Source organism: Polypterus senegalus, chromosome 8 (genome assembly GCF_016835505.1).
Source record: "Polypterus senegalus isolate Bchr_013 chromosome 8, ASM1683550v1, whole genome shotgun sequence".
Taxonomy (NCBI): Eukaryota; Metazoa; Chordata; class Cladistia; order Polypteriformes; family Polypteridae; genus Polypterus; species Polypterus senegalus.
Window position 1 is genome coordinate 142,675,280 of NC_053161.1, and position 17,021 is coordinate 142,692,300.

At 38.9% G+C, this 17,021-nt stretch overlaps 1 protein-coding gene across 2 annotated transcripts in view; it reads left to right on the forward strand.

The window, feature by feature from the left end:
• Positions 1-17,021, forward strand: part of LOC120534343 (ovochymase-2-like) — a 108,193-nt gene that overhangs the window by 32,424 nt on the left and 58,748 nt on the right. For both annotated transcript variants that reach the window (XM_039761867.1, XM_039761868.1), the window contains exons 14-18: positions 1,916-2,009; positions 2,183-2,311; positions 8,338-8,406; positions 8,577-8,757; positions 12,109-12,181. In XM_039761867.1, coding sequence (XP_039617801.1) covers positions 1,916-2,009; positions 2,183-2,311; positions 8,338-8,406; positions 8,577-8,757; positions 12,109-12,181 — 546 coding nt within the window. The remainder of the gene's footprint in view (positions 1-1,915; positions 2,010-2,182; positions 2,312-8,337; positions 8,407-8,576; positions 8,758-12,108; positions 12,182-17,021) is intronic.

Sequence of the window (17,021 nt, forward strand, 5' to 3'; positions counted from 1 at the left end):
GCACATTCATATGCAGCATTTCGGAGAAACTGGGAAATGACACCTTTGACTAAATAGGGAATTGCAGCCAAGCCAGCTAAATGACAACTCTTGCATAGACTTTCTATCACGGAGCTGTTATAACATGCGTTTATATAACACATCTATTAAATCTTAAGTGATAAATATGATGTAAAGACTGTATTTTAGTGCCCTTAAAAAAGAGCAAATGCTGTGTATTTGCACTGAACTTTTTTAAGCCTTTATCAGTTTTTATAGCCTACCTGTCGTGTCTTCTCAGGAAACTGGAAGACCGGTCAGGAATTTCTTACCCAAGCTTCACTTTGTCCGTCTCGAAAGCCATGAACTGCCCCAGGTGCTACATTTAGTTTTTGTTGTTTGTGACTGTTGATGCATAAAACAAAACAGGTTTTTGCCAACATAAGGCTCTTTTGCAGCAGTGTCTGGTTATCCTTAAGTAATTGGAGTACTTGATTGCACTCATTGCAATAAGGGAACCTAGCAAGAATTAAGCTGCTTTTGTTAACCATTAGCAGTTGCATTCTATTAATACACAAGTCATTTGTGATGCCAGATTGAGACTACGGGTTATGATTAGGTGGCATGGATCCACCTGTGATTTTTATTTGTTTTGAGGTAAAGTATCTTTGGCAGACATGATGGTCTGTATGTAGTGACTAGCTAGCTGGAAAGGTAACTAGCTGAACTTTTTCATATGGCCTATTCTATTCACTAACAGCAATCCCGTCATTACATGTGCCATGTGATAGTGAGTACACTGTCAGATGCTGGTGCCTTGTGCCTATCTGGCCCCAGAGGAGAGGCAGTAGAATGCTGTATATGCTCTTGGTGCTCTCAGTTACAGAATGCAACACTGTGTGTTGGGGTAGAGGATACTTTATCAACCAATGAAGGCCTTTCGTGTTGTGATTGACACCCTGGAACAACCATACATGAACTATGGTAATAGTCCACCTGCATACAAAACCAAGCAACATTTGGGCTGCATCATGTATACACGTTTACAAGAGGGTTGTGATTTGTATGGGCAAATGTGTAGAAATGTGCGTACATTATTATAAATTTTTTTTGTTTGTGTGTTTATATATAATGTATAGAGATAGAGATATATCTATATACAGCAAACAATTGACTTGAATCAGAACCCCTCCCCCACCTGGCAGTCACTCCCTCATCACCACAATGTGTCTGAAAGTGCAGCACGCATCCTGGCCAAGTCAGGTGTCCGGATAGCACACAAACCCACGAACAATCTGCGCACAGTCCTCTTTAATGCTAAAAACAAGAAATGACAGCAGAAACACGAAACGTAGTGTACAGCATTCCATGCAGTTTGTGCTCCGCGCTATACATTGGACAAACTTCAAAAAGAATCGCAACACGTATACAGGAACACCACAATGCCGTCAGAAGAAAAGACTCGCTATCATTGATCTATACACCTACTAAATCAACAGGACATACATTCAATTCGGACGATGTACAAGTAAAATTTAAAGCCAATACTAAAAGTGCTAGAGAGCTGGCTGAATCCTGGTTATCAAATGAGAATGCCATCAGCAGACACTTGGACATAAATCCAGCATATGCAAACTTAAGAACTTATTCATAATAAACAAGACTTTACACCCAATAACCCCCTAACCCCAACAGACCTAGCCACCCTGTGCTCCATAAACCTATTGATAGATGCAGTGTAGTCACATATCCATAGCTAACCTGAAGTTTTAATTAAGTGCTACGGAATCACGTGCAATATTGTAACACACATAATGGAGAAAGCAATATTTCTGTCAATTGTATTATATTTAATGCAAGGAAATAGGTCCTTGTTAGCTTAGATGGTTCATTTATTTAGCCAAGTTCTGTTTAAACATTATCTTTACTTTTTCAGATAAGATTTATTGATTTTGAAGTTGAAGAAAGTTTGGACTGTACATATGACTCTGTTAGCATCTTTAATGATTTTGAAAGGCATTTGCCGATTGGTAAGTTGGAGTTATTAAAGGGTACTTGGATCTAAATTTACCAGCTGATGCATTAGTTTAGGATGTTTTCCACTATTTACATAATTAGCAGAGCTGTTTTGCAGATTTTTTTTTTTGGTTTGAAATGGCACTATACACACATGTATTTGCTAATGGATTATTTTTATTTTAAGCAAAGCTCTGTGGTGATTCAATACCTGGACCATTTTGGAGCAGCAGTAATAAAATCTTAATTGAATTCAAGAGTGACAATGAGAATCACTTCAGAGGATTTAAAGCTTTAGTTACATTTGAACAGCCTGGTAAGTGACCATGAGCAAGTCTCTTCACCTGCCTGTACTCCATTTGGACAAACCAAAAGGAATGTGACCAGTTATCTCTAATGTTGCAAGTCACCTTGGGCAAAGGCATCAGTCAAATCATGAAGTAATACTTGCTCAGTGTAGCTGCTTACTCTTAAACATGCTATCTCCTGTTGCAAAAGAGTAAAACATTTTTGCTGTAAATCAATTCCTGATTTATTTTTTTCGTCTTTACAGACAAGTCTTTGGGTTTTGCTGATGGTTATTGCATAACACAATTCTGTTACAAGAAACTGTTCTTTTTAAGTTGCTATGTGCAATCTATTGGAATGTGAAATTTGGGTATATAATCATTATCCGATGTTTACAATTTACCTTGTTTACGTCATTCAGTCAAGCGTTTATCCCTCAGCCACCCCATCCCCATTAGTCCTAGGCAGATAAGTTTGAACACATTGCAATTTACTTTAACTTATTACAAATGGAAAAGATGTTTGTTAGGCTGCACATTTAAGTGACTCATCTAATGAATTGAATGATTTTTTTAGGCTTTTCTCTTGAAGTAGAAGAAAATAACCTGCAGGCATTATGTATTGAAGGCTTCTTGAATGAGCAGGGGACCTCGTTTAAAGTCTGCAGATGCAACTAGTATATTTAAAGAATTTTAAAGAGTGATAGGATAGGGGCATCCACTTTCAAAGTAAACAAATGCAAATGTCAATTAAAATTAATCTATTCCCCTTTTAAAGGAGTGTATATTGCAACAGAGCAACTTGTGGGTGACCCATTGACTAAGTGTAAACTTGTCTGTCCACCATGCCTTGAATCCATCACCTCCACTTCTGTGCGTGTTGTGGGAGATGAAATTTTAATGTCCGTATATCTTATATATTTCTCTTCTGGTTAGTTCTGCTTCCACTTCAAAACCAGTCCCGCTCACACACAGCTGACACAGCATTTCTCGATTCCTATTCGTCCTCTTCCAAACCCTTCCCCACGCTGCCTGTGGCCTCTCGTACACCTTGCTATTTTCATTCTACTGTGACGGTTGTTTCCTAAGCCTTTGTACAAAAACCCGTCGACAGAGAAGATGCTGCTGTTGATTTTATAACAATGTCCTCTCTATTCCGGGATCCGGCAACTGCTTGTTCCTTTAAGTGGGTTATTTCTTGACACAAACAGTTCACGAAGGCAAAGCACCATTTTACGATCCTATTCTTACACCGCCGTATGCTACGGCGGGCGTCACTTCCTGTGTGTAATACTTTACACTAGATAGCTAAGGTTAGGTTTGAATATACAATGGGCGGATGGAAAATTGAGAGTACACCATATGAGAAGGATTTAGGAGTCATGGTGAACTCTAAGCTATCGACTTCCTTAGTGTTCAGAAGCCATTAAGAAGGCAAACAATGTTAGGTTGTTTAGCACGATGTGTGGAGTACAAATCCAAGGTGGTTATACTCAAGCTTTATAATGCACTGGTGAGGCCTCATCTGGAGTACTGTGTGCAGTTTTGGTCTCCAGGCTACACAAAGGACATAGCAGTACTAGAAAAAGTCCAGAGAAGAGCGTCTAGGCTGATTCCAGAACTATAGGGGTTGAATTATGAGGAAAGTTTAAAACCGCTGAGCCTATACAGTTTAAGCAAAAGAAGATTAAGAGGTAACATGATTTGAAGTGTTTAAAAAATATGAAGTGAAGTAGTATAGTGGATCAAGACTTGTTTTAAAATGAATTCATCAGTAACACAGGAACACAGTTAGAAACTTAAGGGTATACTATGCACAAACATTAGGAAGTTTTTATTTATGATAGACACTTGGAATAAGCTACCAAGTAGTGTGGTAGACAGTAAGACTTTAGGGACTTTCAAAGCTCAACGTGATTTTTTTTTTTTTTTTTTGGAAGAAATAAGTGGATAGTACTGACAAGCTGCTTTGGATTGAATTGCCTGTTCTCGTTTAGATTGTTCTAATGAGTATATATGTATGTTCCAAATTTGCTACTGAAAAGGTGGTTTGGCTCTTGCGACAATCTGTCTTTAATTAAAAATGCATTGCATTGTGATCAGTTCATTTCAGGTTTGTAATGTATTCAAAGTCCATTGACACTCGTACTTTATTCACTTCCTCTTGGTGTACATCTAATGCAATACAGAATGTAATAGATAATGGTCCCATGATGGCCATTAAAAGCAGATAAAAACAAAATGTACCCATGCCTTGAGAAAATAGTACCAAGAATCTGATTACGATAAATTTCTAGTTTTCTTCCATTGTCGCAAGGATGCTTTGCAAATCTGAAAAGCATGCTTTCTTAAATATAAAGCTTCACCTCTGCAAAGTGAATGTATTTGGCAGGTTTTAAAGTTTTTCTTTTACCTTTGGACCCTGGTTACACTATATCCCCATTGTAAAATGCACGAACAAACAAGGTATTTTTAAAATTGGAGTTGGAAGCAGTAGCTCATTAAAGTAGATTTTCAACATGTGGTAGTCAAGCTCCAATAAAGAAATTTGGCAGGATGATGACGAAATGAAAGAACTAGAACAGTCTACTTTTTGAACTGTTGTTGATGGTTCTTCCTGAAAGGGTGATTGCTCATCCATCCATTCATTATTCACCGCTTATCTGAGGTCAGGTCGTGGGGGCAGTAGTCTAAGCAGGGAAGCCCAGACCTCCCTCTCCCCGGCCACCACCTCCAGCTCCTCTGGGAGGACCCAGAGGAGTTCCCAGGCCAGCCGGGACATATAATCCCTCCAGCGTGTCCTGGGTCTGCCCTGTGGCCTTCTCCCAGTGGGGCATGCCCAGAACACCACCACCCCCCGGGAGGTGTCCAGGGTGCATCCTGACCAGATGCCCGAACCACCTCAACTGACTCCTCTCAATGCAGAGGAGCAGCGAGACTGAGTCTCTCCTGGATAGCTGAACTCCTCACCCTGTCTCTAAGGGGAAGTCCTGCGGAGAAAACTCATTTTGGCTGCTTATATCCATGATCTTGATCTTTTGGTCACTACTCAAAGCTCGTGGCCATAGGTGAGGGTAGGAACGTAGATCGACAGCCTCGCCTTTTGGGTCAACTCTCCATCATGATGGACTGTTGCAGAGCCCGCATTACTGCGGAGGCCGCACCAATCCGTCTGTCAACCTCCTGCTCCATTCTTCTCTCGCTCGTGAACAAGACCCTGAGATACATGAACTCCTCCACATGAGGCAGTAATGTGTTCCCAACCCTGAGAGAGCATTCCACCCTTTTCTGGCTGAGAACCATGGTCTCTAATATAGAGGTGCTGACTCTCATCCCTGCTGCTTCACACTCGGCTGCGAACCACTCCAGTGAGAGCTGGAGGTCACCATCCGATGAAGCCAACAGAACGACGTCATCCACAAATGGCAGAGATGAGATTCTGAGGTCACTGAACCAGACCCCCTCCGCTCCTTGGCTGCACCTAGAAATTCTGTCCATAAAACTTATGAGCAGTATCCGTGACAAAGGACAGCCCTGGCAGAGTCCAACCTCAACAGGAAACGAGTTCGACTTATTACTGGCAATGCAGACCAAGCTCCTGTACAGGGACTGAATAACTTATAACAGCGAGCCTTGTACCCCGTGCTCTTGGAGCACACCCCACAGGATGGTTCGAGGGACACGGTTGAATGCCTTCTCCAAATCCACAAAACGCGTGTAGACTGGTTGGGCAAACTCCCATGCCCCGTCCAGGATCCTGGCCAGTGTGTAAAGCTGGTCCAGTGTTCCACGTCTGGGACGGAATCCGCATAGTTTCTCTTGAATCCGAGATTCGACCATCGACCGAACTCTCTTCTCCAGCACCCCTGAATAGACCTTACTGGGGAGGCTGAGGAGTGTGATCCCCCTATAGTTGGAGCACATCCTCCGGTCACCCTTCTTAAAAAGGGTGCTCATCTGGCACTGAAGTATATTCCTTGACCAAGACCAGATGCCTTAAGAATTTATCTTGTAGGGTGGGTTGGGGGCAAGAAATTCTTACTGAAACTCCAACAGAAGGATTGAAATGTGGTAAAGAATCCACTTTTGATTAATGTTCATATTGATTCCAGTATGTCCGAGCTGGAGAAGAATAACAGAGCAGTCGCTGTTTTTTACAGAATAGCAATGAATAGTTTGGGGTGGATTTCAGCCAGCCTGGATATTTTCTCTCCACATCTGATGGGGTGTGTGTGTGTTTTAAAATCTGATTTAGATTACTTTATGTGATACTGCATTCCTTTTCATCTTTGGTTGGGTATGGGGAGATTAAAATTGATAAGTTTGGAAGTGTCTTGCCATTTTGTATAAATTATACAACATTGAAATTGTGGAAGATGATGCAAACAATGGTTCTGCGACTAAGCAATTTAAATTTTCATTATTTGATATTTCAGTATTTCAATGTTCGTTATGTGAAAGTTCTACAGTCATTGAGACTCCTCAAAGCAACTAATACAGTGCCACTACTCTTGACACCTGTTGTGTGTTCAAATTCTTCTCTAAATGTAGGTGTAACAAATCATGGCTTAGTTTTCTGGCACATCACCAGATTTGCAGCATAAGACTGATTTATACCCCCGAAAAACTTTGCAATTGACAGTTTTTAATGCAAACAGAACTAAAAAAAATCAAAAATGGTGGTTTTAATTTTGGTAACCTCTTAAGAAATTGAATAATCTATTACTAATGATATGCAATTAGGCTAGTCTTTTAGACACTGGGGAAAAACTGCTTTTTGAGTTACTATAAGTGTTTAGTTTATATAATTAAAAGTTTTCCCTCAAAATACAAATTGTTTATGGCTGTGGAAGGCAAGTGCACTAGAATGAGTTGGAGGAAAAGAGGAAGATGAAGGCTAATGCCTTGACACTTGGTTTCATAAACTAATCACAACCAGTGATTATCTTTGCACCGTGGGGAAATTAGTTTCTGCTTGCGACACATGAACTTTAATGTTTTCTAGAATTTCTGGTCCAGCTTTTGGGAGATTGATGGTGCTGTGAAATGAAAAAGCACTTGTAAAGTTGTTAGTGTTTTTTACAGATTTGATTACATGAAGTTGTTGCAGTTTTTTCTTTGTTCAATTTGTAATGTTGGGAAGAAGATAACCTGCAATATACTTATAGGATGTGTTTTTAAATCTTAATGTTTTCATTGTTTCGAAAATAATGTTTGTTCAAATTTCTTTTCAAGTTTGGTTATTGTAGGCATTTGCAGTAAGCCCCAGTCCAAAGTTTCAGATTTGGATTTTTTTTTTAATCCCTAATGTCATGGCCCTTCTCTTGACTTTTTGGGAATCAAGCCCTGCTTCTAAATTATAATGTGTGAAAACTAAAGAGTATCGGCAGGACAGTACTCACATATCCACGTTATTCCTTTCCTGTGTTGTAAAAGACAGTGTGTGCGTTGTACAAGCCTAATATGTAAACACTTGGACCACATCTAAACTATGTAATGGTCACAGACATGTGTTCATCATTTGTTCATCAATTCAGATTTTAGTATTGAGACTTGGTGGTAAAGGTTTGGTCAGATTTCTCCATGCTGGATTTTGGAGGAAAGGCTGACAATGCAAACATTAAGGCCAACTTGGAGCAGATGTTTGCTCAGTGCTTGGAGTGGAACCATGTTATATGTGTTTTTTATATATTTATATGTGTGTATTTCAATTAAAGAGTGCAGGGATACGTCAACATTTGATCAAAGATGTGGGGGTGCAGAGTTAGCAAAAAGGTTCTGGTACTCCTAAGCAAAAGTGCAAACCAGCCAAAATCATGGCAGTGGTTTATTTGGTAGTTTACCAAAGCAAAGTTTTACATTCTAAATTAGACCACACAGATGTTCCTCTTTATGTTGTGTAAATGTGTTCTGACGGTTTTCATGAGCAAATTCAACAGAGTTCTATATATGAATTTGGACTGCCTATGACCTTTTATTATATAATGTGAAATTCCTGTAGCTGTATTTTGACTATCTCCAGATACAATAAGTTAACTGCCTTTTCTGTATGTAGGCACTCAAAATTCTATTGAAGTTAAACCAACAAAATCCGAGGAAATCCTGGTGACAGGGCACATCACAGGTGGGTGTTTTTGTGTGCAGATTTCAGTCTTCTGTACATCATTTACAGTATGAATACTGAAACATGCATGCATATACCTGAAAGCTAGTTTTTGCCATACTTAACTGCAAGTTTGCTTATACTGCTTAAGATATTAAGAATAACCACAAAGGGTATATGTTTTGTTTTAGGCACATGTGGAGTTCCAGCCAGACAGGCACTATGGAAAGATTCCTGTCTTGGCAAAATGGAGCAAGTTGTACCTTATAGTTACCCTTGGCATGTTGGCCTGAGTTACCGAGGTGTCGTTTGGTGTTCTGGAGCAGTTCTCAGCAGGCAGTGGATAGTGACTGCTGCATCCTGTTTTAAGCAGTTAAGTTGCATTTTTAGCATGCATTTTATTTTGGAAATTAGATATTGACTTTTAATTATTTCTAGAATATCAGTCTTTTAAAAGTCTTTGCCTTTTTAACAGTAGATATTTAGAGGTATAAATATATTATAGTATATTTTTAGTTCATTTTCTCCCACTGCTAACCTTGGTTTCTTTTCCCCTTGGCCACTTTGTAAAGCTGTACAAAAATGTCCCACAGTAAATGTAAAAACAATGCAAAATGAGATTCAACACCCACCCAAAAGAAGATACCAGTATAAAGTTTTGTTTTTTTTTGAGAAATAAGTGTCAATCACAGATCCAGCAGGCTTATTCTAAATTATTAATCCTTTTTTTTTAATAAGGAATAGCAGTGTGTGCATGAGTGTACATGTATATACATAAATTATACTCTTATAACAAAAGGTTGGCTATTGAAACAGGTCAAATAGTAAATCTCTGTTTCGATCAAGTTCTGCATTTTGGAACCTTTGTTTACAGGGTATGTTAGCCCTAATAACCTTATTTCTTTGTGTTGCCTTTGTTCATCAGACATTGCAGCCTTCTTGTGGATGCTGGATACATTACTCCAGGCATGGACACCCAAAGGCAAACACTATTGGCTTGTTTATATAACGTGTTACTTTCACTATGTGAAATGCAGCAACATTTCATTAGGAACAGTTGCTCATCAATGAGCATGTCTACACTTTTTAAAGGCATTCTGTAGTTCTGTATAAAGTGTGCCATATGTCTGATATAGCAGCAAAGCTGTCAGTATATGAAATGTACAGCCAGCATCAGTTTTACACTAGGTGGCACTTTGTGGCCAGAGCGATTTTTCCCCTAAGTGAATGCAGTTAATTTGCAGCATTTTCAGATATGTCAGACCTAACAATGAACCATCCATTTTCTTTGCAGAAGTATGCATTTGTTATAAAACCATGTTTGTGATTTCAGTGTGTGCTCTTCTAGTGTTAATAGTGTGTGTTAGGCATTTTAGAGAATAATTTTGCATTTATTATATTAATTTTGCATTTATTATATTGCTGACGCCTTTATTCAACATTTGATATGAAATAGTTTTTTTTTCTTTTTCCCAATTGGAGCACAGGTAGGTGAAATGACTTGATCACGGTCCCATTGTGTTAGTAACTGGATTTAATCCCACAACCTCTGGAGTCCAAAGTATTAACCTCTGTGTCACACTGCTTCCCCTTGTTCATATCTTGCTTTGATATTCTTGAAGTCAAGTGGTGGATGGTGTCTGACAGGCTAATGATATATCCTCAGCCATTAATGAGTTGACAGAATTCTGAAATCTACAGGCTTGTGCAGACAGGCTATGGATGCCTGAGCACCTGGTCATTTTGCTGCCTGTGCCACTTAAGTCCTTTGTGCCCTGCTTCAAGTATTGACATTACGGTTGAAACTGCAAACAAAGTAATTATTTTGACACCACACTTTATAGTTCACAATTTGAAGTAGCAAATATGGAATGATAAATTTTATAAATTTTCTATTGCACCTTGTGTACCTTTTTTAAGATGAATTCATTATCTACTCCTTTTATAATGACTGCATGGTTACCCCCATTTCTAATAGTCCAAGAAGATCAGCTTTAGACAATGGGCTTGCAACCCAGCGTCTGTCAGAAGCCAAAATGTGCTTGAAAAGAATACAAAATCAGTTGTTTGTAGGAACAGACACTTCTATAATTGCTTACAAAAATCTTTGGAGAATCCACTGAAACTGGCAAAAAAAAAACTACCCTCTTAAATTCTTTTATAAAACCTTTGGGAGATGTTCTTGCTGATTGGGTAAAGGTCTACTGTTATGGAGAAACTTCTTCAAAAAAAGAGCAGTCTTCAGAAAGGCAGTCAGAATTACTTTATTGCACAACTGCATAGCACATAAAGCCGGTCTCAGTTCATGAAGTGATCCTTGGGCAGCCTTACATTTATTATAATTCTCAAAATATCCCCCCTTCACACAGTTTCACTTCTGCTTTACAGGTTTTCTCATAATGACCTCATTCTGTACCTTTTTCTCATAACAATCAACTGGTCTTGTGGACGTTTTATTTTAAACATGAGATGGAAGGTATTGAAAGATATTTCTTCATACACAACAGATAAAAGCAGTCTGTTACCAAGTAGTGTAAAACAGTGGTAGTTTGGAAGTCAAAATTTAAGAGACGCCAGTCTGTCATCTCAAGTTTTAAGGATTGTGAATAATTAACAGTTTAATACAAGCAGGATAAAGATTTTTGACAGTTTCATACGCCAGTCCCTTCCCTTAATTAAATGTGATCATTCAGTTATTTAGATCCATTCTGCCCTCACTGCTTTGCGGTGATGGGAAAACTAGTTGAAAATCAATAGTTACAATTTTGTGAGCCATTGTTGAACTACATTTAGAATGTTAACAGCACTCATTTGATCTGTTTTATGGTAAAGCTAGAGAACCATATGGTTATATTAGCCATAAACGTTTAAATATATAGAAAATACATTCATGCAAGTGTTTTTATTTTCTTATTTGGGACCTAATGCACCTTCAAGAGGTGGTAGTATAACCCAGGAAAAGTGGTATTTTCTGGCAGGTATTTTTCATTTTTTTAAAATCGAAACAAGGAAGCCTATTTTTAAAGGAAGCATCTTACAGCCGAGTTCACTGATGGTTTGTGTGGTGCTGCTGGGAACACTTACCCTGACGCTGTACTGGGATCAACAAACCGTGAAACTGCTTGTACTAGTTTGAGTAGATGGAGGGGCATTTCCGCATTAATATACACAATTTAATAAATTGCTAAATATGTTTTATACATTGTTTTGTGGTGGATTGTCTGGTAGGCAGAGCTAAAAGCTACAAAAGGGCACAGCCAAACTCTAGTAGCATGACACAAGCATGCGCTCACAGGGACAAAGCAGAATGCCCTGCATGTGCCTCTGTGCTAATATAAAGTAGCTCCTGATCTTGGAGAATTTAAAGTTGAGGCCATTTCAGACACTATGAGAGGAATACATGGAATGTTCATGTTAGAAAATGAGGGCAGTGAAAGGATTTGAAGGTGCTGAGGTTTTCCTAAAAAAAATAAAATAAGCAACACAAAAAAACCCAGCTTAGACATGAATGGTGAGCTTAGGTATGTACTTTTTCTGTAACTATGTGCTAGACAGGTTTGAAAACCTGTGTGGTCAATCTTAAAAACAGTTTTATTTGGTTTTTGCATTCACTTTTAGCTTGTTCCTCAATTTTGTTTATTTTGTGTGTTCTTTGCTACTTTAGTACAAGGGACACAGTCTGTAATTTAAACACTGACAGCTGTTCTGTTTACTTTTATCTAGTTCTTCCTCATTAAGTCACTGGAAAGTAGTGGCTGGAGATCATGATTATCAACTCGATGAAAAAACTGAGCAGGTAAATGTAGGCTGAGATCTGATCATGTCTTGACTGTGTGTGGCTCGGTTTGTAAACTATAGAGAAAATATTGTGTCTTAATTCTCCCTGGTTATGATAGAACCTAACAATATTTGATACGTTTCATCACTATGGTTAAAAAAAATACCATTCAATGGCCTTTTATTAAAGTATCTTCAAAAATAAAAGTGAAAAATGTCTTCTGTAATACAGCATAACATAAACAGTATAAATAACAAAATAACAGCTTAAAAAATACTGGCATACGGCATACCCATCAAATATTACCCACCTATCACTTAAGTAATTTGGTATTGGTATTTATAATTATCAAAATATAATGCAAGGCTTGAATTTTAACTTGTGCCAAAGATGGGTATCCTTGCAGTGTAATAACAAATGTAGAGTTTATATTTGGGGGTTGGGGGACATTTCAGCATAGGGTTTATAGAGAATTGCCTATCGTGAACTACCTGATAACGTGTACCATCCTAATTTCTGATATTTTCTGTCCAGTAATGGAAATCTACTGCCTGAAATCCATACTATATATAAAAATTCTGCCATTATTGTATATGTGCTGTTGAATTAGAGCAGGGGTGCCCAATGTGTCGATCGCGATTGACAGGTAGATCGCAAAGGTAGTGCAGGTAGATTGCATTTCAACATACACACAGAATTGTACATGCAACACCCTATAATGAACAACGTGAAAAAAGTTTACTTGAGGTTTTTGCAAATTTATTAAAAATAAAAAAACTGAAAAGGCACATGTACATAAGTATTCACAGCCTTTGCTCAATACTTTGTCGATACACCTTTGGCAGCAATTAGAGCCTCAAGTCTTTTTAAATATGATGCCACAAGCTTGGCACACCTATCCTTGGCCAGTTTTGCCCATTCCTCTTTGCAGCACCTCTCAAGCTCCATCAGGTTGGATGGGAAGCATCGGTGCACAGCCATTTTAAGATCTCTCCAGAGATGTTCAATCGGATTCAAGTCTGGGCTCTGGCTGGGCCACTCAAGGACATTCACAGAGTTGTCCTGAAGCCACTCCTTTGATATCTTGGCTTTGTGCTTAGGGTTGTTGTCCTGCTGACAGATGAACCGTCGCCCCAGTCAGAGGTCAAGAGCGCTCTGGACATTGCTGCAGTCATTTCCTTTATTCTGACTAGTCTCCCAGTTCCTGCCGCTGAAAAACATCGTCACAGCATGGTGCTGCCACCACCATGCTTCACTGTAGGGATGGTATTGGCCTGGTGATGAGCGGTGCCTGGTTTCCTCCAAACGTGACGCCTGGCATTCACACCAAAGAGTTCAATCTTTGTCTCGTCAGACCAGAGAATTTTGTTCAGGTGCCTTTTTGCAAACTCCAGGTGGGCTGCCATGTGCCTTTTACTAAGGAGTGGCTTCTGTCTGGCCACTCTACCATACAGGCCTGATTGGTGGATTGCTACAGAGATGGTTGTCCTTCTGGAAGGTTCTCCTCTCTCCACAGAGGACCTCTGGAGCTCTGACAGAGTGATCATCGGGTTCTTGGTCACCTCCCTGACTAAAGCCCTTGTCCCCCGATCGCTCAGTTTAGATGGCCGGCCAGCTCTAGGAAGAGTCCTGGTGGTTTTGAACTTCTTCCACTTACGGATGATGGAGGCCATTGTGCTCATTGGGACCTTCAAAGCAGCAGATGTTTTTCTGTAACCTTCCCCAGATTTGTGCCTCAAGACAATCCTGTCTCGGAGGTCTACAGACAATTCCTTTGACTTCATGCTCGGTTTGTGCTCTGACATGAACTGTGGGACCTTTATATAGACAGGTGTGTGCCTTTCCAAATCATGTACAATCAACTGACTTTACCACAGGTGGACTCCATTTAAGCTGCAGAAACATCTCAAGGATGATCAGGGGGAACAGGATGCACCTGAGCTCAATTTTGAGCTTCATGGCAAAGGCTGTGAATACTTATGTACATGTGCTTTGTCAATGTTTTTATTTTTAATAAATTTCTAAAAATCTCAAGTAAACTTTTTTCACGTTGTCATTAATGGGGTGTTGTGTGTAGAATTCTCAGGGAAAAAAATGAATATTCATTGTATATATTCATATTTTATATATATATATATATATATATATATATATATATATATATATATATATATATATATATATATATAAAATATATTGTGACAGGTGCCTGCCGTCCATGCCCAGTCGGGGACGCCCCTGCACACTGTATTCAGGGGGAGCAGCCCTGGATAGTGCAATACCTCCCCCTGGACAATAGATGGCCACCCCCCTGGCCTGGTGAAGTGCCTCAGTTTCCCACAGGGCTCCCTGGGAATTGGAGTTGGGGGCAGCCCTGTTGGGTCCCGCACGTACCGCCAGGGGGTGCTGTGTTTGGGACTCCTGAGCCCATATGGACAGCAGCTTCATCACACCTGGAAGTGCCGCCAGAGCTTGGTGATCAAACACCTGGAGCACTTCCAGGTGACCTATAAAAGGAGCCAGTGACCACCACTCATCGGCCAGAGTCGGGTGGAGGAAGACAAGGTTGTGAGGGAGGAGTGTTTTTGATTGTGCTGCACTGGTGGTTACTGGTGCTTGGGACTGTGTTGTGGCTGGGGGGTTACGGGGAAGACGTGCCCTCCAGCTGAAGAAGAATAAAAAAGAATTTTATTTTACACGTGCCTCCAGTGTCCAATCTGTGTCGGGTCAGGCGCTATATAGTGCTGTTTACAATATATCTATCTATCTAAAAATGGCATTTTTAATGTAGGTAGATCATTTCGACCTGCTCATTTTAAAAGTAGCTCGCAAGCCGAAAGTGTGGCCACCACTGAATTAGAGAATGCTAGAATAGTTTTAGATAATTCCTTTTAAAAGGGCTCTCTAAAGCTGTGTTTTTAAATGTCTGATTTGTCGGTGAATTAATTGGTTAACTTTGTAATATTTGCTATTGTAAGATTTATATTCGGAATAATTAGCTAGTTTAATACAACTAAAATGGTAATATTTAACGGAATAATCAAATTCAAATTTTTAAATGTCGAACATATGGTGCTTTAATTTTCCACATTTATCCCTCCCTCCTTTTACATTAATTCCAACTTTAAAGCTTTGTGAAATCAAACATGTCAGTTTTTCATGTTAATCCTTTATTTCAGAAATTAATTTAAAAAGCTTTTGTTTTGTGGTGAGAGTGGACTTTTTCTTATGCTCCTGTACAAATCCAGATTTTTAAAATACCTCGGGCTGTAGTTGTTCTGATTTATACCTATAATGCAGTATCACATTCTTCAGTGTACCATTCATATATATGACATGTGCTTTCACTTAACATTCATTAATGTAACCTGTAGTTTGCCTTCAAAAATCATATAAAAACTAAGGTTTGCAGATGTATATTTAGCAACGAAGTATGCCATTTTATTTGTTGTGCTAACTCTGTTCATTGTTTATGATGTATAGTGTGTTAGATGTTCTTTGTCATTCGAAGTACTAAATACATTTTATTTTGGTATTAAATCATGGGGCCGCTCATGTCATTGCGTTTGCAGATGATCACCACTTCATTTGAGTCTTGCATTGATGTTTTTTTGCTTCATTTGTCATTATTGGAAGTTCTCCCACATTCCCCCGTTCCTATATGCATAACAGTGGATGCGTGTATGTCACACTCCAGAACTGCTTTCTAAGGTTGGTTAATTTGGATTTTGATCATTGATTCTGATCGGTCTCTTAAATTAAATTATTACAAAAAAAAACTTGTAAAAGCCTAGGATACATTCTACCTAGTATTGATGGGTACAGATCTAATTTTGTATAATGTAGTTCATGCACTGTTCAATTAAATGTGCAGGTTCACAGTGAGAGAGTTAACTTTTTTTACAGCCTTAATTCTCTCTTCAGGCAAGCCCACATTACCATGGAATACTATCTCCATCATTAAGTGCCTTGTTCGATGCAGATGTTGGTTATTACGGTCTTCTACCTGTTTCTCTTTCCATAATAAAAATATTGCAATTCCTGATGTTCCTGAATCTTTTCACGGCATTTCCACTGATTGCTTTTCTCTGCCTTACTTGTGCTTTCTTGTCATTGATTTTAACCAGTAATGCAAAACCTTCAATTCCTTCAGTTCTGATGAATCCCAAATATTTTAATTCTGTTCTTGCTCATTTAGTAAATGTCTTTTCACCTGTGCTCTCTAATACAGTACTTCTTACTTTATGCTGTATGACCCTTCCCCACCCAGCTTTTTTTTTTTTTTTTTCCCCCCTCCCACAGCTCTCTAGTCTACCTTGCGTTGTATTACTCAGTCCTTTTCACAACCATACATTGATATACCAGGGGTCCTCAATCATGGTCCTGGAGGGCCGCAGTGGCTGCAGGTTTTTTTGCTCCAACCCAATTGCTTAATAATAGTCAATTATTGCTAAAGTAACACATCTGCTTCACTTTAGTTGTCTGGCTAATGAAGATTTTGAACCCTTATTGCTTATTTTAGTCTTAAACAGCTGTAGTCTTGGTTTTTAATCACTCATAATTAGCAATAACATGCAAACGGCAAAGGAGACCAGCATTTCTCCATTTATCTTGTTAGCATTTACACCTGTGTGTATTTATCATGCACTAATGGGTTTAATTAAATACTTGGAAGGAAAGTGAACAGAAAAAAGTGAAGGACTAAGAATTACTCATCCATTTTAGCCTTCAAATCATTTGGATGATATCCTTAGAAAAGGGAAGAAAATCTAGGATATGAGAATTACCTGGCACTAATAAACCATTAAATTAAATTATTGACAAGAATTGTTTTCTAACTAAGCAACCGGTTTAGAAC